We start from the raw sequence: 27326 nt of genomic DNA on the forward strand, positions 1-27326 counted from the left end.
AACTAGTGACAGAAAGTAAATTACTTATTGTCATAATTCTGCAGCCCAGATATGTACTGAGATTATGTGAAAAGCCCGGACAACCCCTTTAATCTCTGCTTAAAAACCATTAATATCTAGTAATGTCCTATAATTACAAATCACGCTGTATGGTTAACTAGCCAGATGGGCTAATAAATAGCACATTGACTGGAATTCTTTTGGTGTGCTGCTTTCATCTTGAGGACTAATAAATATATATATGTATGTATGTATGGACCTCCTGGGTCATCTGGTCCAACCCCCTGCTTAAAGTGGGATTCACTAAACCATTCCAGTCAGATGTCTGTCCAGCCTCTGTTTTGAAGACTTCCATTGAAGGAGAACTCACCACCGCTCGTGGCAGCCTGCTCCACTCATTGATCACTCTAACTGTATGTATGTATATCCCTCATTTTCCCTGGTCTATCTGTCTGTCTTCAGCTGCATTGGTGTACTTCAAAAACTGATCATAACGAAGCAAGTGTGAACAGGGGCAATTGCATCATATGCAACCAAAAGAGTACAACAGCGCACTGTAAGCCTTAAGCTGTATGCAAGCACTGAATACATGGAATTTTTTAACTGCATTACTGCTACATGGGATAGACTTATAAAAATGACACTACTTGGCAATTAAATTGTCCAATTAATGTGTGTGTGGCAAAGAGAGATCTTCTTGCCATGGCTGATGGGCTCACATTAAATGGCAAATTTATTTAAGTACCATTGTTTGTGTAAGTATATTCCGTGTAGCAGTAATGCAGTTCAAATCTCATGCATTCACTGTTTGCAGGCAGGTTAGGGTTTCCAGTGTGCTGTTGTATTCTTTTGTTTCAGCTGCGTTGGTATCAGAATGTATTCATTTGGAGTACAGATGATGGCAGTGACAGGGTCAGCTCAGCACCTGTGTCTCACACATCCATGTGTCCCCAGTTTGCCCACGGGTCATCTGATCTAAATTTACCAGCCTTATATAGGTCTGAGGGATAAGCTGCTGCAGGAGATTTGTTCTGAGAAGCAGAACACTTGGAGGACACAGGAGCTTATCCATCACTGCCATCATCTGTACTCCAAATGAGTTCATTCTGATATCAGTGCAGCTGAAGGCAGGAAAATAGACTGGGGAAATTCAGGGTTTGGAACCCACTTACATTTTTTGTTCTCTACAGGAATGAAGACAAATCGTCTAATAAAGTGCTTTTCAGAGTTGTGTAACTTTCCATGATGGACAAAATTATTTAAAAGAAATAACGTTTAGTTGCTCTTTAAAGTGTCTGTTTCCTTGATATTTAGGGCAAGTGTAATCCGTTATGTCATACATTTTACGAACTTTCTGTACCAAAAAAAGTGTCTCTCGGCAGGAAAAACTCTGCTTAAAATACACTTGTGTTTGATTCTTTTTTTTTTTTTTTTTTTTTTTTTTTTTTTTTTTTCCACCCATTCATTTGAATGGGTAAAAAAACTCTGAAAGAATTGTGATGCTGCAGGTTTAAAATGTATTCACATCTGCATGGGGGGAAAAATAAGCATCGGGTGCATCAGATTTTAGAAGTGTCATTCACTTTGCTGGTAATGCAAAATGCTTGGGAGGGGGGGGGTTAGCGTGGAAAAATACTGGAAAAAAAAAATGCAACATGTGAACAAGCTCTAATATAACAGTAAAACTTGCACTGGGATTTGGAACAAAAAGTATTGGAAATGCAATGTGGCAATGTACGCTAATGGATTCCATCATGAAACTGAAAATTGCCCTGAACATGTGCTGCACAAACAGGTGCGCAGGTTCTCGGAAGAAAGAGCTCTGATACTAGTCTAGAACAAGCAGCGCACTAGTGTACTGGAGTGAAAACCACAGTAATACGTGTTTGGTACATCGCCAACACTTCACGGTATTTTACATGACTGGCTCAAAATTGATGGAGAAGATGAATGTATGCTGCGTTCTGTTTGCAGACTGACTAGTGCAGTTATTGTCAGCTGTTAAATTGTATCACTGGAATAGAAGGTAAAGTTTGTATCTGTTAGTTTTGTATTTGTTCATTTATTTTTTTTTTTTTCTCCTTCCTGTTTCTTCAGATGGATAGAAGTGGAATATCGCCACCTTCAGGGATAAATGAATATCTGTTGCGAGGCAGTGTGTCTTCTTCTGGAGCACGATGTATGTGTATAATCGGCATGTGACAGCTATCTTGTGCAATCCTTCTAATGACTTTAAAAAAAGCAAAAAAAAAAAAGCGCCCATACACATTAGAGATGGAACGAACGATTATTCAGTATTGATGAGCGAATGTGTTCGAGTAAGGTGTTATCTGAGCATGCTCGGGTGCTAACCGAGTGTCTTCGGCGTGCTCGAAAAATATGTTCGAGTCCCCGCAACACATGCGGGGATTACCTAACAAACGGGCAATCCCTGCATGTGTTGCTGCTGTCTAACAGCCATGAGACATGCAGCCACGAGGACTCGAGCTAGTTTTCGAGCACGCCGAAGACACTCGGTTAGCACCCGAGCATGCTCAGATAACACCTTATCTGAGCACGTTCACTCATCATTAGTGCCCATGCTGTCACGATTTACTGATATCGTAAATCCGACCACACTCATGAGGAATAATGGGAAATCATGACATCGTGCACATCGCACGCTGTCACGAAAACATAGTGACTGCAGACTTTTGTCTCAAGCCTTTTTCTGTCACAAAAGAAGCCACGGTATCAGAGATGCTCTATTGGCTTATAATGGGTCTGGATCTGCAAAAGTGTCCTTCCCTTAAACTGGAAAAAAAAGTGTTATTTTTCTGTCAAGTGTGACGGAATCCACTATGAAGACTTGTTATTTTATTCCATAAATCATACAGACTAATGTCGTAGGAAGGCAGCTCTGTGTAGAGGGAGCTGTTTAGAGATGAGGGTAGTTATTTTGGGTGGGAGATGAGTTTAAGGGCTTTTTCTCAACTGCGTATAAATTGGCTGAGTGTTTTTTTTTTTTTCTCAGATCAGATCAGGATGAGAAACAAAATTGCAGCATGCTGCGAGTGGCCGCATACATGTCACGAGACTCTGATTTTTACACACACATCTGAAAGGAAATCCAACATTTCATCAGCCACGTACAGTAAATTCACAGACCCAATCTGTCAGAATAGACTAAAGAGATAGATGTCAGTGAGATCTATATATTCAGTACATGTGTCTAATAAGTGCTTTGCGTGTATAGTTTTCTGTTCTTGTATTTGGCTAATAAATGTAAAAATAAATGGAAAAAAATGGTGTTGGACCCCACCTTATTTTTAATAACCAGCTAAGGGAAAGCAGACTGCTTTGAGTTGGTCTCAGTCTGGAAAGGGGCCAATAAACATATAACTTCCCAGCCTATTAATATCTGCTCACAGCTTTCTGCTTAGCCTTTACTGTTTGTTAAAAAGGAGAATCAAAAAAATGATGTGGGGTCCACCCTATTTTGAATAACTAGCAAAGACTAAGCAGACAGCTGCAGTGTGATATTATTAGTCTGGGACGAGCCATGGATATTGGCCCCTTCCTCGCCTAATAAGAGCAACCCTCAGCCGCCACAGAAATGGCACATCCTGGTGTGTTGGCAATCGAGTAAATGGTTTTGGGGTTGATGTCAGCTGTGTAAGGTCTCGTGCCATCAAGCCAAAGGGATAGAAATGTACAGGTGTCTGTCGGACACCCCCATTGCTAACCCTGTAGTCAAAATAAAGAAATACACATACAAGTCCCCTTTTTTTTTTTATTTTTTTTTTTTTTATTTTTTTTTTTTTTTTTATAAAAAGCACTCGGCAAATTCCCTCTTCCCCATTTATTACCACAAAAGAAATCATTCACAGGTGTCCAGTGTAAGCCTAAGTGCACACGTACCGGAATTCTCGCGGAAATTACCGCGAGAATTCCGGAATTCCATTCAGCGGGAAAATCGCATTTTAAATTCCCGCGATTTTCCCACGGAAAAACTAGCATTTTGCAAGCGTAATTAGCTTGCAAAATGCTAGCGTTTTCCAAGCGATCTGTAGAATCGCTTGGAGAACTGATTGACAGGTTGGTCACACTCGTCAAACATAGTGTTTGACAAGTGTGACCAACTTTTTACTACTGAGGCTGCCTATGCAGCATCAGTAGTAAAAGACAGAATGTAAAAAAAAAAAAAAAGTGTTCTCACCTTCCGACGTCCCGCGCATCCGTTCCCAATAATCCTTTGCGAAAATGCCCGCGATGACGTTGCGCGAATGACCGCGAGACCGGACGCCATCGCGGGCATTTTCGCAAAGGCTTACTGGGAGCGTGGAGAGAGGCGGGAATGCTGCGTGGGACGCCGGAAGGTAAGAATAACAATATTTTTTATTTTAAATTCTATTTTTTACAGGGATATGGTACCCAAAGCCCGGAGGACAGTCTCCTCTCCACTGGACTGTGGGTACCATCCGCAATTGTTCTGCTTACTTTCCGCATGGTGTGCACAGCCACATGCGGGAAGTAAGCGGAACAATGCATTCCTATTGGTGCGGGATCGCCGCGATTCCGCAAATTAATGAGCATGCTGCGTTTTTTACCGCGAAGCGATTCCGCCACGGTAAAAACCGCAGCATTAGCACAGCATTGCGGAATCCCATAGGAATGCATGGGATGCTTAGTTTTCGTGGCAAAATCGCGCGGTTAAAACCGCCGCGGAAACGCGAAAAAAACGCCACGTGTGAACTTAGCCTAATCCATAATATGGAGGTCCCACGACGATCCCGGTCGTCTTTGTTCAGTCTGTGTAGCTAGGTTCAGAGAGCGAAGTTGCAGCCACTTCTGGTTCTCATGTTGCATAGCGCGAGAACCCGGCTGCTGCGACGTCAGTAAGGTTATCATAGCTCACAGTTGCTGAACTGCGGTAACCTTACTGATGTCACTGCTGGCAACTTACTGCTGGTTCTCACAATGCTGCAGCTCCAGTCTTTAGAGCTAAGTTCTCTGAACAGGACACCATAGACTGGATGAAGAAGATGGGGATTGTCGTGGGACCTCCATATTATGGATTTAGGGCAGAAAGGTGTGGATTACGTTTTTGTTAAAAAATGAGTAAAAGGGGGTAATTGTCGGCGTGTGCTTGTTGTTGTTGTGTTTTTGTTTTTTTTTTGTTTTTCCAATTAAAGGACGTGTGTGTGTGTGTGTTTCTTTATTTTGACTATGGGGTTAGTAATGGGGGTGTCTGATGGACACCTCTACATTACTAACCCCTGGGCTTGATGTCAGCAGTACATATTATGTGCCTTAGGAGATGTCCTTTGGCTCATTGTTGTTCTTGCAGCAGTAGTGGGGTATGATTGCCATTTAGATGATCAGACACCAATGTAATACCTTGATGGACTAGGTCTTCTGGAGCAAAACTTTCTTACAGGGGTTGTGCAGTACGAGGACAACCCCTTCTCGATCTGAATTTCTGCCCACTCATGCTATCCTCGTATGCTGGCGCGTTTCCAGCATCGGCACTCTGGTCCCCAGGGCTCACGTGTGGTTATGATACGTGAGCCCCGTGCCAAATCAGCGCTGGCGTCGTCCCCGCCTTTTGGGCGTAATGGCAATCAAGGGGAAGTGGCGCAGTCAGCCGCACGTCTGCTGATCGGATGCAGAGCTCGCGTATCATAACAACCGCACGGGAGCCCTGGGAACTCGAATGCCGACAGCGCTGGAATGATGCCAGCACTAGATGTATTAGGTAATTTTATTTTCACAAGGGCAAGCATTCAGATCGAGAAGGGATTGTCCTAGTAGTGGACAACCCCTTTGACTAAGGTTTCATGCAGCATGGTTTAGATTTAAGTAGATGGGGGGGGGGGGGAGTGGAATGCCAATAATGACGTGGACCGTATCTTAGTTTTTCACCCAATGAAGGGATCAATTTGAACTCAAAATTCACAGTTCTAATCTGTTCAATAAGATGAAATCTGCAAATATCTTTTTGGCATTTGCTTTGAAGGGTCGTTCCCATCTTTATTAATGGGTGTTGTCAGCGCTTGTAAATACAAGCAGTTTTGCTATTTATTGCTTATTACAATTTTCAGCCGTTCGTAAGATATTGACACTTTTTTTTTTTTTTTGTTTATAGCTCGTTGGCTTGGAGACCGACTGCCGCTTCTTGACAGCAGAACATGAGCAGTGCTCACAAGCTCTTTTCTATTCTGTTTTGAAGCTGCCCGGAATCACTCGAGCCTTCTAATTCCGGCCAGCTTCAGGACAGTACTTACAATCTACACGACAGCAGAGGTGGTCAATCTCCTAGGCAACAAGCTGTAAACAAAAGAAAGTGTTAGTATCTCAAAAACAGCTGCAAATTTTAATAAGCAGTAAATTGCAAAAGTGCATCTTGTTATAGGCTATATCCATCTATGAAGATAATCCTTTATTATAACCTGTGGTACTTTGTAACTAAAGATAGGACCTGGATGGGATCACTGAAAGATTACAAATTAGAAATTTTCATTGATTTCATACAAAAGCTACCTTCTTACAAAGGATTCTACCCAATGAAAAGCTGTCAGTTTTTCTTCTATTTCCTAAGTGATTTTGACCCCCCCCCCCCCCCCAACTAAGATTTCCGCTTGCTGACCATGAATGGAAACAAAAATATTTGTTCACCCGAAGACAGTAAAAAGTGATAACCAGAAAAATAGTGAAAATGATTACTCTTTAAAAATCTGAAATGGTGAAATCTTCCCTTGTTTCCTCTCCTCAGCCATGGATGTGATCGTATACCTAGTAAATGACCATGTGATCCCGCTCACAGTAGACGGCATTTCCACCACAACAGCCCAGGAGTTACACAGAAAAGTGATTGAGTATCTCCATCTCCCTGACATTGCCCAGGAAGTGTTTGCGCTGTGGCTCATTTCTCCATTTTTGGGTAAAAAGCTTCAAAATATTACATAACTGAACATACACTATCCCAGTGATTGCTCCATGTATTTTTTTTTTTTTTTTTTTTTTTTGGGTCCCTTTTTGCAGAAGTACAACTCAAGCCCAGACATCATCCCTACAAAGTTTGTAGACAGTGGCATGACCTCCTGGGACGTTTCACAAATTGCACACTAGAGGATATTCAGCTCGGTAAGTTATGGATTAAATCCGTGATTTCTTGTTTAAGAATCTGTCACCAGATTTGACAATATAATCTGTATAAATCCTAAAATGGATCACGTGGACCTGATGGGGCGGTGTGCTTACTTTTACTGAGCCTTTCAGAAAACTCTGCATTTTGAGTTCAGCTATACACTGCCAGATCTTGAATCTAATGGTATTCAAACTGAATTCTGGCATATGCTTAAAAGAAGCCGAAGTCCGCGTAGCCCTACAGCATTTACCCCTCAGCACCCCAAAGGCCCCTTTGTCAGCAGCACTTAAAAGTGTGTAATTTTGTAAGACGAACTTTTGCAAGATCCAAGCTCATCAGGCGAACTCTGCATCTGTTTCCATTTTATCTATGGTTGAACAAGGTAGATTTGCCCAGATTTCAGGAGGGTCTTGGCTGTCAATCACAGAACTTCTGCTTGCTGAGTCGCCGCCCCCCCAAGCATGACTTGTCTGGAAAGCAGTTTTTTAAACCCTTAAAGGGAACCTGTCACCAGGTTTGGCTGATACAAGATACAGGCACCACCTTTCATCCCTCACATACAACATTCTATAATGCTGTGTATTTGCCCCCAACTGAACCGACAAGAAAAATATCTTTTATTATACTCGTCTGCGGGGTGGTCCGGATCGCCGTCCTTCTTGCTTCGTGTTGATGATACGTTCCTTCGTCATCCACAGTCTCCTCCGCACAGCGCTCCTGTGCATGCGTACTTCTCTGACTTGTTGAGGGCAGAGCAAAGTATTGGAGTGCGCTGGGAAAGGTCAAAGACCCCCCCCCCCCCCCCCCCCCCCCAGTGCTGACAAGGGCAAAGTATTGCAGGGTGCATGCGCCATGGCTCTCTGACCTTTCCCAGCACCTGCGCACTGCAGTACTTTGATCTGCCCTCGAAAGGGCAGAGAAGTGCGCTTGCGCAGGTGCGGGATGCCGAGGAGACTTCTGTGGATGATGCAGGGACGTGTCATCCACACAAAGCAAGAAGGAGGGAGTTGTTTGTAAGAAGATGGAAGGCGCCAGACCGAAAATGCAATTTTGGCTTTTTTGTTCAGTATGTGGTAAAAATGACTCTTGTATATAATTAGGAGAATACTACACTTGCATAGAATTATTTTTCTTTTTCATTTAGGCGAAGGAAAAAAATCAACCTTTTTTTTTTTTTTTTTTTACCTCATTCTTTTCAGAAGCGCATAACGTTTTTAATTTTTACTCTGAGTTATATAATGGCTTGTTTTTTTCCACTGCACGTTGATAGATTTACTTCTACTAATTTGGGGAACATGTGACATTTAGATTTTTTTTTTTTTTTTCTTTATTGCATTTTTTAATAAAGTGAGAAAACTGAAAAAAAAAAAAAACCCACAATTCTGACATTTACATTTTTTTTAGCTCCATAGGAGTAACAAGATGGCAGTGACGGGGCCAATCAGCGGTCCCTTGGCTGCCATGTTAACCCATTGGTGTTCTTGCTGGAGGTCGACGAGAGCTGGTGCGCATGAGTACTGGCACGCTTTCCATTTAAATGCCGCTGTCAGAGACTAACAGTGACATTTAAAAAGTTATAGGCATATTCCCATCTGAAATTAATAATATTACTATTACACCTAGTACATATTGGGATAGGATCTTGGAGATGGGAATGCCCCTTTTTCAGTTAATTATTCTGGTTAGGATTTACCACTTTTGTGTAACACTGCAATAATTTAGTTTTTGTTCTGTTATTTTTACTTATCGTAGATGAACCTTCTCTCCAATTGCGCCGCAATATTTACTTTCCCAAAAGTAGAGAACTTCAGGTGAGCTTTAAATATTATGTACGGTATGTAAAGAAAAAAAAATTGTGTGTGTATACAAAAATACTTTAGATGTAGAATGCTAAATTCTGGGAGTTTGCCCAGGATACACAATTGTATTGTTGCAAAAATTCACAGCCTGTATTGTCCCACTTGGGAATAGTTTTGTTTTTGACTGTTAACTACATTCAGAGAAATTGAAATGTCAGAATAATCTTTCTAATGATCTAAATATGATAGTATCAGTGACTATGCGAGCCTTGTAGGCACCCATCAGGCCTTGCAGCAAAGCAGTTGCGTTGGTTGCGGTTTATTGCATTACTACTTCTTGCCTTCGTGTAGGATGATCCTCACGGGATTAAATTTTTGAGGATGGTGACGGACAGCAACTTTTGGCGGATCCTCACAAAAAACGGATGCAACGGACAGCAATCCGTCACAATCCGCCATTAATGCAAGTCAATGGGAAAAAAACGTATCCTCAAAAAAAATTTGAGGATCCGTTTTTTTTCAAAACCTGGCGGATTGTGACTGATTGTAAAAAACGGAAGTGTGAAAGAGGCCTAAGAAAGACAGATGGGAGCAGAGGTCTGTGATAATTTGAGCAGCTCCATTAATCTAGGGATCATTAAAGAGCATGGCTGTCCTCCTCCCCAAACACCAGATGGAATTATATGATTACCATTACCCTGGATGGAGGAAAGCAAGATTTACTACAAGACCAATATCTATAATAATAAATGCCCTAAGCAACTTCCGGTTGTAACAACTTCCGTCCAGTTGTAACCGGTGACGTCACCGCACACCTCTTTCCATGTTAACCCTCAACACACACACTCCTCTCACCTTTCACCATCTCCACTCACTCTTTCACTCCACATACGACCCTTTCTCTCACTCCGTCTCTGATACTCACGCCGTCATCGCCGCTGCTGCACGATCCCCGACATCTTCTTCCGCCGGCGCCATCCTGGATCCAGACGTCCTCCACGCCGGCGACATGTTCTTGCGGCGACGCCATCTTGACTATCGCGGGATATCCCGATACTCAAGATGGCGTCGCCGCAAGAACATGTCGCCGGCGTGGACAACGTCTGGATCCAGGATGGCGCCGGCGGAAGATGTCGAGGATCGTGGAGCAGCGGCGATGACGGCGTGAGTATGAGAGGCGGAGTGAGAGAAGGGGTCGTATGTGGAGTGAAAGAGTGAGTGGAGATGGTGAAAGGTGAGAGGAGTCTGTGTGTTGAGGGTTAACATGGCAAGAGGTGTGATGCTATCGCATCCTCCCGATGCGATAGCATCGGGCCATAATCTAGTTACTAATAATACCCTTGGCCTGCTGGGGTAAGTGACGGAGTCAGCGACTTTGTGCTTCGTCACAACTGCTAACAGTATGGGTGTCTTGAGAACAATGATTCTGTTAACGTACTAGACCAGGCGGCCTACAACCAGACAGGCCCTCCTGACACTTGCCAGAATTGCCAGATGGCCAGTCCGGCTCTGTAAGGAAGAGTCACAATTAAAATTTGCTAGTTTCATTCAACAAATACAACATTATTTCATGTGGCATTTGAGTTCACATCACATCTGTTAAACAACTTGGCATGAATATTTGCAGATCACTGATGGGGGCATATTGCGCCTTCTGTATGAGGAAGCAAAATACAATGTTCTGGAGGGCAGGTACCCATGCGATATAGAGGACTGTGAACTTTTGGGTGGTCTGTCTTGCTGCCTGGAACTGGGGCCATACAGCCAAGAAAAACACACACCCTCTACACTAAGGTAAAGTAGAATTTATTAATATTATCATCTATGTTCTTATATGTAGTATTTAGATTCCTGTTTCTCTGATGTGTCAGGACCTCATTGAGCCAGTGCGCGTGGCCTGAGTTGAACCAACTATGCTCAAAGATACCTGTGGAGCGGGGCGGCAGTGGTGGAGATACGTGCTTCAGGTAAACAGGACCTGAAGCACGTGACTGTTGGGGAGTGTCTTGGGGAGGAGACGAGCCCCGACGCTCTGGAGACCAGCACTTGGGATAGAGATACCTAGAGAATAGTCGGGCAGGCGCGGGTCTAAGCCAGGAGATACCACGGTACTGGAAGTGCAAGACAGGGATGTGGTCAGTCACAAAGCAGAGTCTGGAAACCAGAGATGGCAGCGTGGTACAGGCAGGAGCAATGTAATGGAAGGTCAGGGACAGGCAAAGGTCATATCAGAGAGGCACAGCAAGTACAGAGGCAGGCAGCAATATCAGAAACTGGAATGGACCAAGTCATACACAAGCAAACATACGTAGGCAGACAGTATCCACAGATACACAGGGGTCAGGAACTAAGCCGAGGACAAAAGTATCACTGGCAACGACAGAGCCCAAATGAGGCTATTTAAAGCCCTCTCAGAACCAGAGAGAGGCCAAAAGCATTAACCCCTGCAGCACTAAACCAGAAGTCACAAACAGATCATGACAGTACCCCCTCTTAATGGGGGGCCACTGGACCCTCAGGCTTCTCAGTATGTCTGGCATGAAACGCCCGAACCAGACGATCAGCATGTACAGACTGGGCCGGGACCCATGACTGATCCTCTGGACCATACCCCTTCCAGTGTACCAGATACTGTGTGATCCTCCACCAACACAGAGGGAACATCCGACACAGAACCCTCCTCAACAGATCCCAAACGTTTTAAAAGGTATAAGCCAAGATTTTCAGCACCCTTTTTTTGTGCTGAAATCGTTCCCTCTGCTTATACACGAGTCATTGTGGCGGGGGAGCTGGTGACTGTGGCACAGTGACAGCTGCAGCCGCCGGCTAACAGAAGACCTTATACTCATCCTCCTGGCGCCGTCGCTGGATCTCCATTCCTGCATCTCCCTCTGGGTGCCGGCAGCTTCTTTCAGAGTTCAGCGGTCACATGGTACCGCTCATTAAGGTAATGAGTAGGCACACGTCTCCACTCCCATAGGTTTGGAGCGCATATTCATTGACCTTAATGAGCGGTATTGTGTGACTGCTCTGCACAGGAAGATGCGGGAACAGGTGCTGCATGAGGAGGGTGAGTAGGACGACAACGTGTGTGTGTGTGTGCGCCAAAGGGGCTGCCAGCCACATCAGGACAGGAGGTGCCAGCCATACCAAGACAGGGGACAATGCATACCCAGCTTATACTCGAGTCAATAAGCTTACCCAGTTTTCAGTGGAAAAATTTGGTGCCTTGGCTTACATTCAGGTCGGCTTATACTCGAGTATATACGGTAGATCTTTATGATGTAACTGAAGTGCATGGTGCACAAAGGCAAATGGCTTAATCATCTGGAATGCTGACATGACTGGAAGCCATGATTCTGCCAAATTTAAATTGTATCGGGGTTGTCTGATCCAGCCATTGTATTTAGTACATTTTTAGAAAGTGTTATGGTGGCTTGAATGAAAACATAAATTAGTCTCCCATATCAGTTGTCATATTTGCTGCCAGAACGTCTGTTACTAGATCTGAGCTCTGATTGGTCATTAATTATTTGTAAACAGAAATCAGGTGTGAACAGGTGCTTACTAAGAGCAGCCATCTCGGTATATAACCAACAAATAAAGCTGCACTCTGTAGCGCTATAGCATGCAAACATTATATGAAATTTGAACTGCATTATTCCTCTAGAAGAAAAAATGTTTTCTCATTGCTGGGAATCTGCCTAATGTGAATCCTCTTCTCTTGGGCTAAAGCCTACATTTATATGTCGAAGGTAGGATCCTGCTGTAATTAGACTTTAGCACAAGAGAGGATTCACATAAGACAGGTTCCCAGCAATGAAAATCGCTTTATCGTGGCTGCTGGGTACACATGATTTTTCAGCTGTAAACACCAAGTGTTCTCTAGAGCAGTAATGCAGTTCAAATGTCATATATTTCATGTTTGCATGCTATAGCGCTACAGAGTGCTACTTTATTTGTTAGTTGTTTGTATACTGTACATCTGTGTTCAGCCACTGAATTCTAAGGCTATTTCATTCCCAGAATATGTTCTATAAAAGTGTCAATGAATTTGTCTTTCAAAGCCTTCCATGTCCATATATGCAGTTTAGAGTTCGGTGGGTGCAGAAGCCGTGGGTGCAATGGTTTATGCATTCTTTTCACACCAGCTACTCAAGGGGAGTTTCTCTGTTAATTCATAAGGATGTTAGGTGGGAGGTCAGGGAAGCCCGGAGAGACCCCGAGGGACGATTTGTGTTTGTTCATGCGCTGATTGACTCTCGGAAATATGTCATGCTTTGTATTTACAATCCCCCTCCGGCTAATATATCAATTCTCCAGAGGACATTGAGCTTTGCTTTAAGCTACCCACACGCACATGTCATCTGTATGGGAGATTTTAATCTGGTCATGCATAGCCATCTTGATAAATTGAGACTGGGCGATGGAATACAGGGTGGGGTCCCCCCCCCCCCGGGCTCATCCCAACTGTCACAATTCATGGCGGGTAGTGGGTGGCTAGATCTATGGAGAGTGCACCATCCAGAGACGAGGGAATACACTTGCCATTCCTCCACTAAACGCTCTCTGTCTCGCATAGACTACATTTTTCCCGTCTCCCATGACGGCACACATGAGAGAGGGGATCCGCCCAGTCAGGACAGGAACCCTACTGAAGATAAAAGGGCGGTACCTCTCCCTCGCTTCAGTTGGGTTTCCTGTCCTGACAGGGACCCGTGCTGAAGACAGCAGGTCACACTTACCTGCCCCTCTCCCGTGCCGGCGTAGAAGATCAGGCTGGGCTCCTGAGCGCTGGACGTCGGGATGGAGGAAGCGCCGTCCGCGGGTCCTCCGGGGCTCCGCGTCCGAGCGGGCGCAGGAACAGCACGGCGGGGGTCCTGGGGCTCTGCCGTGGCTGCCGCGCCGCCCTCTCCCCCCTCTGCCGGTGATTCCCTACTCTGGAGCGTTGAGGGAGCGGCCGCTTCCAGGTCGCGCTCCTGACGTCACGCGCAGGGCACGCTGGGGAAGGGGCGTGACGTCGGAGGCGGCGCCGACAATCCAAGATGGCGGCGCCCATGGTGAAGAACGCCGATCGGTGGAGAGAGATCCCGGCGGTATGGCAGGGGGGGAGGGGCTGTGGGGGTAACCGGAGGAGGCGGAGAGTGCAGTGGATCCCCCTTACATAAGGGGGATGACCACAGAAGATGCACTCATGCCCAAGGCTTCAGAATGGAAGTGGGGCAAGACGAGCAGCATCGGCAGCAGCAGCGTCAGCAGCAAGACCTCTCGCCAGATGCCAGGCCGAGCCACCAACATACCAGGAGCAGTCGCTCAAGTGGTGGGAGCGGCAGTCATAAGCGCAATCGGCATGACTCTGGGACGTCCAGGAGAAACGTCACGAGTGCATCTGAGGAGCCTCCGAGATCGGTACCCCTGATTGACAGCGGTGGTGAGTGATCTACGTGAATGTCACCCTTATGGTAATGGGGTTCCATTTTCTCTGTTTGATCACTAGGGGGCGAGGAAGGCCAGCAGCAAAACCAAAAATAGAGAATGCGCCCTATGTAAAAACCCGCTGGCAGATCAGTGGCAGAAAGATCTCTGCGCTGACTGTATTAACAGGACTATACAGGAGGAGACCCCTGATTTGGTGACTAGTCTGAAGGAGTTAATACATCAGGAGGTGAAAGGTTCCCTAAAGGCAGCCCTTAAAAAGAAAAGAAACCGTAGAAGGAGCTCCGATTCAGAGGCCTCGCCAAAGCAGAAGGGGCGGGATAGATCTTTGTCCCCCTCCACCTCCTCTTCCTCTACGCAGTCCTCAGAATCCTCCTCGGACAGCAATATAGGCGGCCGTCCATGTTTCCCAACGGAGGACGTAGAAAAACTGGTCAAGGCCATTAGAGCTACAATGGGCCTTAAAGAAGAAAAAACTCCCAAATCATTAGAGGATGTAATGTTTGGAGGACTGGAGGAAAAGCGAAAGCGTACCTTCCCTGTAAATGATAAAATAAAAGCGCTAATTGACAGGGAATGGAAAAAGACAGAGCGGTCAGGGGGCTTACCTTCCACATCAAAGAGGAGGTACCCCTTTGACCAGAAGGTCTCAGAAACCTGGAAAAAAGTCCCAAAAATTGATGGGGCTGTAGCCAGATCCTCAAAAAAGGTATCCCTACCATTAGAAGATTCTGGCGTGTTGAAAGACCCGCTTGATAAGAAAGCAGATGGGTTTCTGAAGCACATCTGGGAAGCTTCAGCAGGGGGATTGAAGCCAGCAATAGCCGGTACCTGTACCGCTCGTGCCCTCATGGTCTGGCTGCAACAAATAGAGGACCAGATCAAGGATAGAGTTCCTAGAGACGAAATTCTAGCTAATCTAACATTGGTGCACGGAGCAGTGGCTTTCCTGGCCGATTCCTCTGCAGACTCCGCAAGATTGACAGCTAGAGCAGCAAGCCTGTCAAATGCGACAAGACGAGCCCTGTGGCTTAAAGGGTGTCCCGGAGATTTACCCTCTAAGCACAAGTTATGTTCCATTCCATGCGATGGCCAATTCCTCTTCGGGAAAAAACTAGAAGAGATTTTGGAGCATGCGGGGATAGGAAGAAAACCTTTCCCCGATTTCCGGGAGAACCTAAGAAGCAGCCCTTTCGGAGGAGGAGATTTAACAGGGGTCGCAAGAAGAAGGAAGGGGGTTTCTAATACCCCCTCCCCCCCCCCCCCCCCCTCTTCTTAATACAAAAACCAGACGGCTCTTGGAGAACCATTGTCAACCTGAGGAGACTCAATCAGTGGATAGACAATTGCTCCTTCAAAATGGAGTCAATCAACACGGCCACAAAGATTCTGTTCCAGCATTGCCTCATGGCAGTGATAGACTTAAAAGATGCCTACTATCACATCCCAATCCATCGGGAGTATCAGAGATATTTGAGAGTAGCGCTCTATATCCAGGGGCAGGTGAGACACTACCAATACGCAGCCCTTCCGTTTGGCCTGTCTACAGCCCCCAGGGTATTCACCAAAGTGATGGCCGAAGTAATGTCTTTTCTGCGATCCAGGGACATAGTGATCGTCCCATACTTAGACGACTTTCTGGTAATAGGGAGGTCGGAATCCCACTGCACACTTCAAGTGAAGGAAGTAATAGCAACTCTAGTAGGACTAGGATGGATAGTAAACATGCCCAAGTCAAGGATAACCCCAGTAAAAGAGCAATCCTTCCTAGGGTTGATATTGGACTCCGAGCAACAACGCTGCCTCCTACCAGAGAGGAAAGTGACCAAGATAAGAGGCCTAGCTCGCACAGCAATACAAAGGCCAAATATGACACTGAGGAACGCAATGTCCCTTTTAGGCTCACTGACATCATGTATACCCGCAGTAACATGGGCGCAGTACCACTTAAGGCAACTACAGTGGGAAGTCCTGTCTGCGCAGAAACAATTAAAAGGGCATTTAGAAGGCAAACTATGTCTCTCAGTGGCTGTAAGAGATTCCCTGCTCTGGTGGACTGTAGAAAAGAATCTAACAGCTGGTGTCCCGTGGCGCAAACCAGTCGAGGACATCATTACGACAGACGCGAGTGCCACAGGGTGGGGAGCACACCTGAGATCCCATACAATACAGGGGACCTGGTCCTCACTAGAAAGCGATCAGAATTCAAATGTAAAAGAACTATGGGCAGTGGAAAAAGCCGTGAAACATTTCCTTCCCTTACTTCAGGGCCGCCACACCCGGGTCATGACGGACAATCAGGCAGTAGTAGCCTACATCAATCATCAGGGGGGAACGAGATCTCGGGGCCTCATGCAAATATCAGATCTACTCTTCCAGCTAGCAGAACAACATCTGTTATCCATCACAGCATTGCACATAAAGGGGGCAGAAAATATACAAGCAGACTTCCTGAGTCGCAGGCATCTAAGACAAGGGGAATGGTCCCTAAACTCCCGAGTCTTCCAACAAATAGTTCATGCCTGGGGCAGACCAGAAATAGACCTGTTCGCTACCGCACACAACCGGAAGGTCAGGAAGTTCTGCTCGCTAAATCCAAGGGAAAACCCCTTCGCAGTAGATGCCCTACAAATACCCTGGAAGTTCATCCTGGCCTATGCATTTCCCCTGATAACAATGATCCCAGTAGTAGTCAGGAAAATCAGGGAGGATCGGGCAAGAATAATTCTTATAGCTCCCTTTTGGCCGAGAAGGCCTTGGTTCTCCCTTCTGAGGCTCATGTCAGTGACAGATCCATGGATACTACCAGAGATTCCAGACCTGCTTTCCCAGAGACCAGTGGTCCACTCTCAGGTGAAGGGCTTCCATCTAGCAGCCTGGAATTTGAGAGGGCGCTACTGAGTCGCCAGGGATTCTCTCCAGGGTTAGTCTCCACCCTGTTGAAAAGTAGGAAACCAGTAACATCCCAAATCTACGGTAGAGCGTGGAAAAAGTTCCTAGACTTCCTGGGGGAACCTTTAGGGGATGTAGCTCCATTGGGACCTATCCTAGAGTTCTTACAGTCGGGGCTGCAACTGGGGTTAGCCACTCACACTCAAAGTTCAAGTCTCAGCTTTGGGGGCCCTATATAACTGCAATTTAGCAGCCAATAGGTGGGTGTCCCGGTTCATTAAGTCCTGTGGCAGGTCAAGGCCGGTCATTATCCCAAAGATACCACACTGGGACCTGAACCTAGTTTTGAGGCATTAACCAAAGATCCCTTCGAACCACTACTAGAGCTGTCACCAAAGCTACTTACACTTAAAACGGTCTTACTGGTAGCCTTAACGTCAGCCCGAAGAGTCAGCGACCTACAAGCTCTGTCTATATGTACTCCTTATACACAGATCTTGGATGACCGAGTGGTTCTAAGACCAGACCCGGCCTATCTCCCCAAGGTAGTCCAAAAGTTTCATAGGACTCAGGAGATCTCCTTGCCGTCGTTCTGTAACAATCCCAGAAACCCGGGGGAGCAAAAGTTCCATACATTAGATGTAAGAAGAGCCATAATACAATATATGTCAATAACTAGTCAGTGGAGGAAAGATCAGTCCCTTTTTGTAGCCTTTCAGGGTAGTAGAAAGGGGCACGGGGTAGCTAAAAGTACCATTGCCAGATGGATCAGGGAGGCCATTATGTTATCCTACTCCGCAAGTGGCGCTCCGGTTCCAGAAGGCATCAAGGCTCACTCCACAAGAGCCGTGGCTACCTCCTGGGCAGAGAAGGCTGAGGTATCGATTGAGCAAATTTGTAAAGCCGCTACTTGGTCCTCACCTTCCACCTTTTTTAAACACTACCGACTTGATCTGTCTTCCTCTACTGACCTAACCTTTGGTAGAAGGGTGCTGCAAGCGGTGGTCCCTCCCTAAGGTGTCTTATTCTACAAAAGTCTCTCATGTGTGCCGTCATGGGAGACTGGAAAACACCAAGGTTACTTACCGGTAGCCGGTTTTTCCGGAGCCCATGACGGCACCTGTATATTTCCCCCCCCCCCCCCCCCCCCTTTTTCACTCCTTTGGTGTGCACTTTAGTTTGGGTGTTTTTTAGTTAGATATAATGTGGTGATAGTTTACCATGTGTACTAACCCGGGGGGCCTCTCATGCTCTGTAAACCAACTGAAGCGAGGGAGAGGTACCGCCCTTTTATCTTCAGTAGGGATCCTGTCCTGACTGGGCGGATCCCCTCTCGTGTGCCGTCATGGGCTCCGGAAAAACCGGCTACCGGTAAGTAACCTTGGTGTTTTGGATCCAGCGGTTTGGCGGCGTGGGTGGAAGACATTAATCACGGGAACAGGGGAGTTTCGGATCATAGTCCAGTCATTCTCAAACTTAAATATGGGCCATTGACTAAGAGAATGGCATGGAAGCTGAACCCTTTTTGGCTGAAGTTGATAATACCCCCTGATAGAACGATTGATCAGCTACGTTGCTTCGTCTCGTCCCACCCCGAAATATTAATGTATTTTGGGATGCTCTTAAAGCCTATTTACGGGGTTGTTTATCCTCTACAATTTCTCACATTAAGCGAGTGACATCGGGGGAGGATGGCGTGATGGAGCGACGTCTGAAAGACTCGGAGGCAGCCTATATATCGGATCAATCTAACAGTAATAGGATAGAATGGCTGACCGCTCAAAGGGTATATGCTCAATACACGGACACCAAGACGAAACGTAAATTATTTTTTGCCCGGCAGCCTTATTTTGAGATGGGGAATCGGGTGAGTAAGTTTCTGGCCTACTTAGTACGACAGCACAATGCAACCAACACAATTCTACAGAGCCGTGATTCAGATGGCACATTGGTCTCCTCAACTGAGGAGATACTAAGGTGCTTTTCTGACTATTATGGCTCATTGTACAATTCTAAGACAGATGTGGATGGCCCAGAGTGTTTGGACTATTTGTTAGATATAGTTTCCACGCAAAGTCCTTCCCAACAGGCCTATATGGATGCTGAGTTTACTCTAGAGGAGGTAGACGATGCCATACAAGGCATGGCCTCCGGGAAGGCCCCTGGGCCGGATGGATTTCCTGTGGAGTTATATAGAAAATATCAGGATATACTGGCGCCTCTCTTGTTGACAGTGTTTCGTGGGATTTGGGAGGGGGGATGCATGCCGGAGTCTTTTTATGAGGCCAATATAATAGTTCTAAAAAAGGAGGGGAAGAACCCTTTGGATTGTGGATCGTATAGGCCTATATCACTAGTAAATGTGGTTTATAAAATTTTTACAAAAATTTTAGCCAAAAGAGTAAATACCGTGATATTGGATCTTGTACACCCTGATCAGACGGGTTTTATGCCGGGTAAGAGCACTTCCACAAATATCAGACGTGTCCAGTCAGTGGCCCAATATAGTTCTCTGGTATCGGATAATGAATGGGCATTGGCATCACTAGATGTGGCCAAGGCCTTTGACTCACTTGAATGGCCTTTTCTCCGTGCATGTTTGCAGAGATATGGATTTGGCGAAAGATTCCAAAACTGGGTCAATGTCTTATACATGAAGCCCAAGGCCCGGGTCATCGTAAATAGCTCCATATCTGAATCATTTTCATTGCATAGGGGAACCCGTCAGGGGTGTCCTCTTTCCCCGGCCCTTTTTGCTCTCGCTATTGAGGCGCTGGCAATTCGTATAAGATTATCCCCTGATATCACTGGTGTAGAGATAGCGGGTCGGACGGATACCATAGGCTTATACGCTGATGATATGGTGATATTTATGGACAAAGCAGAGGAAACCCTGACGAGTGATTACTACCATAAATAAATTTAGTAAATATTCTGGCCTTCACATAAATTGGAATAAATCTGCTTTGATGCCTCTTTCCCATGCTCCAATGCCACGACTTGAGACTCTCTCCCTACTGCCCATCGTGACCAGTTTCAAATATTTGGGGGTTCATATCTCTAAGGGCAGTAAATTTGATCTACAACTCAATATACAACCACTGCTGGAGACGGTTAGGGGTAAATTTGCGATCTGGGGTAAGCTTCCATTGTCTGTAGCCGGACGTATTAATTTAGTTAAAATGATATTACTCCCCAAGCTTAACTACTTTCTTCAACATAGTGCGGTGGTAGTGCCCAAATCCTTTTTTGCTCATTTAAATTCCCAAACCACATCCTTTATTTGGGGGAAAGCCAGGCCCAAACTAAAGTTGACCACTCTACAGAGGCCCAAGAGGGGAGGGGGAGCAGCATTACCCAATTTCTTTTTATATTATCTAGCTGGACAGGCCAAGGCCTTAAGTGCATGGATGCCTGGAGGCCACCTCCCGAATTCTGAGTCATCTTCTTCATGCTGCAGGGACTGGTTGCCCACTAGGTATTTTAGAAATGAGGAAAATAAATGTCCCGAGACTGCTGCCTTTGCTCCGTCTGGCACGATCAATATGGAGACAGATTAAGGGGGTGGTTGGATTTGGCGATGTTATAGCTGAAATGCCCCTGTGGAATAATGACTACCTCCCGGTGCTGCGTGAACATCCGTCTGCCGAGTTCTGGGTTCAGTACGGTGTCTCTACGATGGGTGATCTATACGATCATGGTACTTTAATATCCTTTGAGCAATTACAAGTCAATCGCGGTGTCCCGAGATCCCAGTTTTTCCGTTATCTACAACTAAGGTCAGCTTTTCAATCGCATATGAGAAATTTAGATATGAGTGATGCCATTTAGTCTCTGCCCTTGATAGGGATCCTCAAGTCACAGGGCCCTCAAGGTCTCATCTCCTCTCTATATACATATATGTTGTCAGTGGGGACAGAATGTGCCATAGACTCCGTTAAGAAGAAATGGGAGAGGCTCATTCCTGATACACGGGATGAGGAATGGGAAGAAATTCTGGAGTCACCAATCTGGGTGTCTCCGTCTGCCAACAGGATGATACAATTGTACATTATTAATCAATCATATTTGACCCCAATTCGACTCTTTAAGATGGGCCGATATCCGTCATCGGAATGTTTGAGATGTCATTCAATGGATGCAGACTTTATTCATATGATCTGGTGCTGTCCTGTTGTGCAATTCTGGAGAGGGGTGACGTCGTTATTAACATCCTTGGTACAAACGCCTGTTCCCCTCGAACCGCTGATATGTCTGTTTGGAGTGTGGGATGAGGAGACGTGGGGTCATTATGTTGGGATTTTTTTTACGGGAGACACTGTTCATGGCACAAAAGATACTGGCACTACGATGGATGGGGAATTCACCTCCTTCTCTTGGGTCCTGGATCACTCTCGTAAATTCGATTATCCCATATGAAAGGACACTGTATCAGAATAGAGGGTGCCCAGGTAAATTTAAAAAGATCTGGGAGTGATGGAACTCCTCTCACTTTACCTTGCAGAGCGGAGATGTCGCACAATAAACTGCTTGCTATATAGAAGTAGGCTGCAGAATAGTTAATGTTTTAGTAGATGTCGGTTGAGTTTAGAAGCCAGGCAGGTTTTATTACTGGTACAATAACATAACACCATTGTGATTCAATTGATATTATGTCTGCTTTATTTACATACATTTGATGCACATATTATGCCTCATGTCTTCATGCTAATTGTACATATCTATTTTGTACTAGGCTTAACATTTTGCACTGAATGTATGTATTGTAAAACTGCTTATAGTTTAATAAACGAATTTAAAAAAATATATGCAGTTTAGAGGAATTGATGTAAGGCTGTTTGCCCACGCAGCGATTTTTAAGCGTTTTTGCCGCGATTTTCGGCGCGAAAACCAGGGCTGTGGAGTCGGTAAACCACAGTTGCGACTCCGACTCCTTCATAAATGGCCAATTCATAACAACAAATTTACTGTTGTAAAATATTAAACATCGTGCTTATTCAGTTTCTCACCATCATATAAGTAATCAGACTACTTAGAGCAAAAACTACATTTATTAGAATACAATTAGAATATAGCAAATAACTTTTATAAACTTTTCTAAACTGTAAGTAAATATGCAATAAACACTTTTATGCAGTTAATAAGAAGAAATCTATAAATTTGTCCTCAGAAAAAGTATTGCCTCTGTCAGATCCTCCTTCATGGATGCCCTCAAATCTGATCTAATTATTTTGAGAGCAGAGTCTCTACACTAACTTGTGTTGGTGGCAAAGCAGTAACCACTCGGGCAACATCTCTGACAATGTCAGGATACAGAGGAATCGCTTGTTGCACTGTTATTTTTGATGAACGGTCAAATTTCTCAATTTCTTTTAGTGCACTTGAAAAATTCTGCTGAAATGTACTGGCTGTGTTCCTTGATGGGGATGACTCTTCTAGGCGGGAACGCTTTGCACGGTCATTGTGATCCAAATATTTTTCGAAATTAAATTCTTCATCAGTTGATGATGAGGGTGAAGATGTGGCAGGATGACCAAATTCTTCTTGTTCCTCCTGACTGTTCTGCAACCCTTTCATCCTTACTGCTATTTCAAACAGAGCTTCTTTTCCTTTACTTAGCTGTTGATCATCTAGAAGAATCCGATGCATTGGGTCTACATAAACAGCTGCCAAAAGAATGTTATTTTGTAATAGTAGCTCCTCTCTCCGTTTCATTGATGTAGCAATGCCACTTGCAATTAACCCTCCTCTTTGGGACAGGCGAAACATCAGGTTCTTCCACTCCTTTAAGAAAATACCTGGAGTTAAATCCTCTGCTTGTAATTTTTTAGTCACTGTAAATGGGTGCTCTAGCAACTTTTCCAGCTCAGTCACCTGATTCCACTGACTTTCATTTAGCGTCAGTTGAGGGTTAGCCATGTCTACAAAGGTTTTCAGTTCAACCAAGCGCTGAATCATTAAGTAAGTTCTGCCCCATCGTGTGGCTTGATCAATAATTGCCCCTTTTCCAGCACGTCTCTTCAAAATTGAGTCAACTTTAGGGGTTCTGGCAACAGTAGCCAATTTTCTCACCTTGCCAATCAGTGCAGCAGCATGTCCTTCTTGCAGACTGTCTCTTATAGCCAGCTGTAGCGTATGCACAACACAGCGCATGTGATGAATGAAAGAACATATTGACACAGTTTCAACAAGATCATCTAAACTATCATGTTGCTGTTCATCTGAAGCAACTTCAGTTTGCTCCTCAGTTACAATACTGTGTTCCTCTATTTCAAACATTTCTGTGTCTGTGGACCCAGAATGTTCTTCTAGCTGCTGGTCACCATCATTACTCTCATTCATTAGCTTAATAGTACTTATCATATTTGAAGCATTGTCAGTTACGACAGAACTTGCGCTTTTTTAAGTTCATAGTCTTGCAGAACCTTTTCCACCAAGACCTGGAGAAACTCACTGGTGTGATGAGCTTTGGTGTCTTTTACTGCCAATGTCTTGGTAACTATTTCATTTTTGTCACAAACAAATCGGACATTGATGGCAAAATAGTTCACTCTGTGACGTGTGCAGGCATCCATTTTAAGAAACAGAAAGTGTCCCTTGAGAGTTTTTTTAAGTTCTTCTTCCTTTTGTTTAAAAGCTTCTTCGATTACTAATTTTCTAATACTCTCTCTCTCTCCAGAGAAACACCAAGCTTGCGGGCCATTTCCCCATTCAGACACACAAAAGCTGGTCGTGAAAATAATAGGCACACTATCCTTTACAACAAGCTCTATGATCTGTTTTTTAAATGTATCTACTGTCATTGTCACAGTAACTTTGTCACTGACAAAATATCTTGCAACTGATGGCTGCAAAGTTCTCTGCTCCTTTGTTTGGCTGGAAGAGCTGGGCACTGGTTCATTGGTTTGGATGCAGTCTTTCTCATCCACTGCTTTCAGTACTTCTGGATGAAAGCGCTGTAAATGTCTCTTTAGATTAGAAGCTCTGGTAGGAGCATTTTTATCTTTGCCTGAATATGCACTCATCTTGGCTTCACAGCATTTGTTTTCGTCTGGATCATTTGTCATACACTGACAGACATAATGTTTTCTATCTTGAGTGATGGTGAAATGTTCAAATACAGCTGATTTAATGTGATGCTTCTTTGACATTCTCAGGTTTTTAATTCTGCATTCACAATCCAAATGACAATTGTTTTTCCTAAAAACAATTGTACAAAATTATTGCCAGGTCGTACAACTGATATAGTGGTCAGTAATACTGTTATTATTCCTCATGTACTCACAGTTAACTGATGCAAAGTTTGTTGAAAGGATAATACTTCTTACTGTCTTCCTCTTCTGAGTAGCAGGCAGCTGTGAGATGCTTGGAAGACGCACACCTAGTATGATCTAGTCTAGAGGAGGAGCATTACTACTAAGAATTTGCAACACATTTTCACTTTCAGTTTCATACATTGTAAGTAGGGGGGTTGGGGCAGCATGAGGTTAACCAAGTATAAGATTAGATAAGGGCAGTGGAGAACAGTGACACACAAGAAGTAAGAAATGTCTCTATCTCCAGCAGAACTGCTTATCACTGTTGTTCATAGTTTGATAAAACATATATATGAGTAACATTTATAAAATTCATATGAAAGTTCAATTATGAAATATTAATACATTTTTTTTTTTTAAAGCTGGAGTCGGAGGCGGTACATTTCTTCCGACTCCAACCAAAACTAACTCCGACTCCACGACTCCGACTCCACAGCCCTGGCGAAAATGTTTAAAAATCGTGTACAGAACGCCCCCCATGCATTCCTATGGCATTCCGCACATGCTGTGCTAATGCTGCGCTTTTTTCCGCGGCGGAATCGCATCGCGGAAAAAATCGCAGCATGCTCATTCTTTTGCGCGGAATCGCAAAGAATTGCCGCGATTCCGCACCCATAGGAATGCATGAGAATCGCTTACTTCCCGCATGTGGCTATGCCCACCATGTGGGAAGTTGTGTCTCATGTGCGGTTGGTACCCACGGTGTGGAGGAGAGGAGACTGTCCTCCAGGCCCTGGGTACCATACCCCTGTAAAAAAAAAAAAGAAGAAAAACTGGGTTATATTTACCTTCCGTCGTCACGCGCTGCATTCCCGGCCTAAACGTTCCCAGTAATGCCTTGCGGCACGGTCCAGTGATGATGTAGTCTCGCGTAACTCTAGCGGTCTCGTGAGATCGCTATAGCAATGCAAGACTACGTCATCACAGGTCTCGCAAGGCATTACTGGGAACGCTGTGGCCCGGGATGGCAGCGCGGGACGCCGGAAGGTAAATATACCCCGATTTTTTTTTTTTATTTTTTTTTTTAAACATTTTATCTTTTACTATTGAAGCTGCATAGGCGGCCTCAATAGTAAAAACCTGGTCACACTTGTCAAACACTATGTTTGACGAGTGTGACCAACCTGTCAATCACTTTCCAAGCGATGCTTCAAATCGCATGGAAAGTGCTTGAGAAAATCGCGGCAAAATCGTGATCATAATCGCGCGGAAAAAACGCGCGATTTCTGGGAAGGAGTCCGGTTTTTGGTGTGCGTTTTAACACGCACCGTGGGCACATAGCCTAACTGACAAATTCCGTTTGACCCTCCTTTAGATCACTGGGGAAGTTTTAATTAGGAAAACATAAAACTTCTTTCTGCAGACAGTTATTTTAGAAAACATTATTTTCCTGCTTTTCTTACAGGCCGCAGCTAGACTCCTTTCTTCCTTCATATTTATGCAAAAAGAAAATGGGAATACTCCATGCATTTCGAAATAGAGGCAATCGGCAAGTAAGCTTCGAAGAGACCCTGGTGAATACATACAAAGCGGCTGCAGAAAATGTTTGTCCCGAAGACGGGGAAGTAGTTAACTGCAAAGAGTATTTGAAGAAGTGCCATGAGCTTCCTTACTATGGGTAGGTATGATAGCGAGGACTCGGTCATTGTATGCATGCGTCTCCGGTTCTAATCCTATTGGATCATTAGGCCGTGTTCCCACGTAGCGTAAATTCTGTGTGTTTTTTTTTTTTTTTTTGTTCCCCCCCCCCCCCCTCTACGTTTTGTGTGCAGAAAATCTGCTGCATTTTAACTAGTCAAGCAAAGTGAATGTGATTTCGTAAAACCGCATATCCACTGAGCATTTAAAGATGCTGTCGAGTCAAAGCGTTTCTGTACTAAAAAAAAAAAAAAGCACATTCAAATTAAAGTAGGAAATGCATAAAAAAAAGCAAAAAGAGGAAAAGATTCTATTTGCATATTTTGTTACGGGCATCTGCAGATAAACAGAGGGAAAGAAGCACGCATTTACAATGTGTGAACACAGCTTAACACTGATTTATTTATTTATTTTTTTAACAGATGTGCCTTTTTTCAAGGAGAAGTAGACAAGCCCGCTCAAGGTTTTCTCAATAGGAATGGTCGTAAAACTGTGTCCATAGCCATTAATATGGAAGGTGTTTCTGTCATAGACCGCAAGGAGAAGGTATTTTTATTTTATAACGGCTCATAGAACAAAGAATTTCTATGTAATATCCTTTATACAAATGTTGGACGGGATGAAAATAAACATTTTGCCTTCTAAAAAACTTATGTGAAGTAGCAACTAAACAAGTTACATAATTTAGCCGCTTCCAGACATCATCAGACACCTCTGCACACACAGCAAATGCTGGCTGCGTTATACAGATGGCATCCGAACAGCAGCAATTGGAGCGACGCTGAGCTCCGATCGTCGTTGTTGACCTCTTAAATGTAGCAGTCAATTTGACAGTAGTATTAAAAGCGCGTAATCCCGAGGGTGCACCCAGTGTTCCTTCAGTGACCCAATTTGGGAGTGCCAATGGGTTGCAATGGCAGCCGAGCCCCAGCTGGAGTTCCCAATGGCTGCAGTCGTTGTACCCCTGTGAAGTTCAGCCACAGGCTGAGGTTTATTGGAAGCTGCCACTGTCCCTATAGACTGCAATTTTGTAGTGTATATAGAGCAGACAAACTATACCAGGTTTAGGATCCTTAAGATGACTTAAAAAATGTTTTTTAAAAAGTGTTTTTTTTT

General features: G+C 44.6%; 1 protein-coding gene across 1 annotated transcript in view; it reads left to right on the forward strand.

Moving 5' to 3' along the window:
* The window catches only part of FRMD8 (FERM domain containing 8), a 57262-nt gene that overhangs the window by 2443 nt on the left and 27493 nt on the right, over window positions 1-27326 (forward strand). Inside the window, exons 2-8 of the mRNA XM_073554442.1 lie at window positions 2098-2179; window positions 6755-6922; window positions 7024-7125; window positions 8882-8940; window positions 10556-10722; window positions 25978-26190; window positions 26633-26756. Coding sequence (XP_073410543.1) covers window positions 2098-2179; window positions 6755-6922; window positions 7024-7125; window positions 8882-8940; window positions 10556-10722; window positions 25978-26190; window positions 26633-26756 — 915 coding nt within the window. The remainder of the gene's footprint in view (window positions 1-2097; window positions 2180-6754; window positions 6923-7023; window positions 7126-8881; window positions 8941-10555; window positions 10723-25977; window positions 26191-26632; window positions 26757-27326) is intronic.

Source organism: Dendrobates tinctorius, unplaced genomic scaffold, assembly GCF_039654945.1.
Source record: "Dendrobates tinctorius isolate UK_male_01 unplaced genomic scaffold, ASM3965494v1 ptg000211l, whole genome shotgun sequence".
Lineage (NCBI taxonomy): Eukaryota > Metazoa > Chordata > Amphibia > Anura > Dendrobatidae > Dendrobates > Dendrobates tinctorius.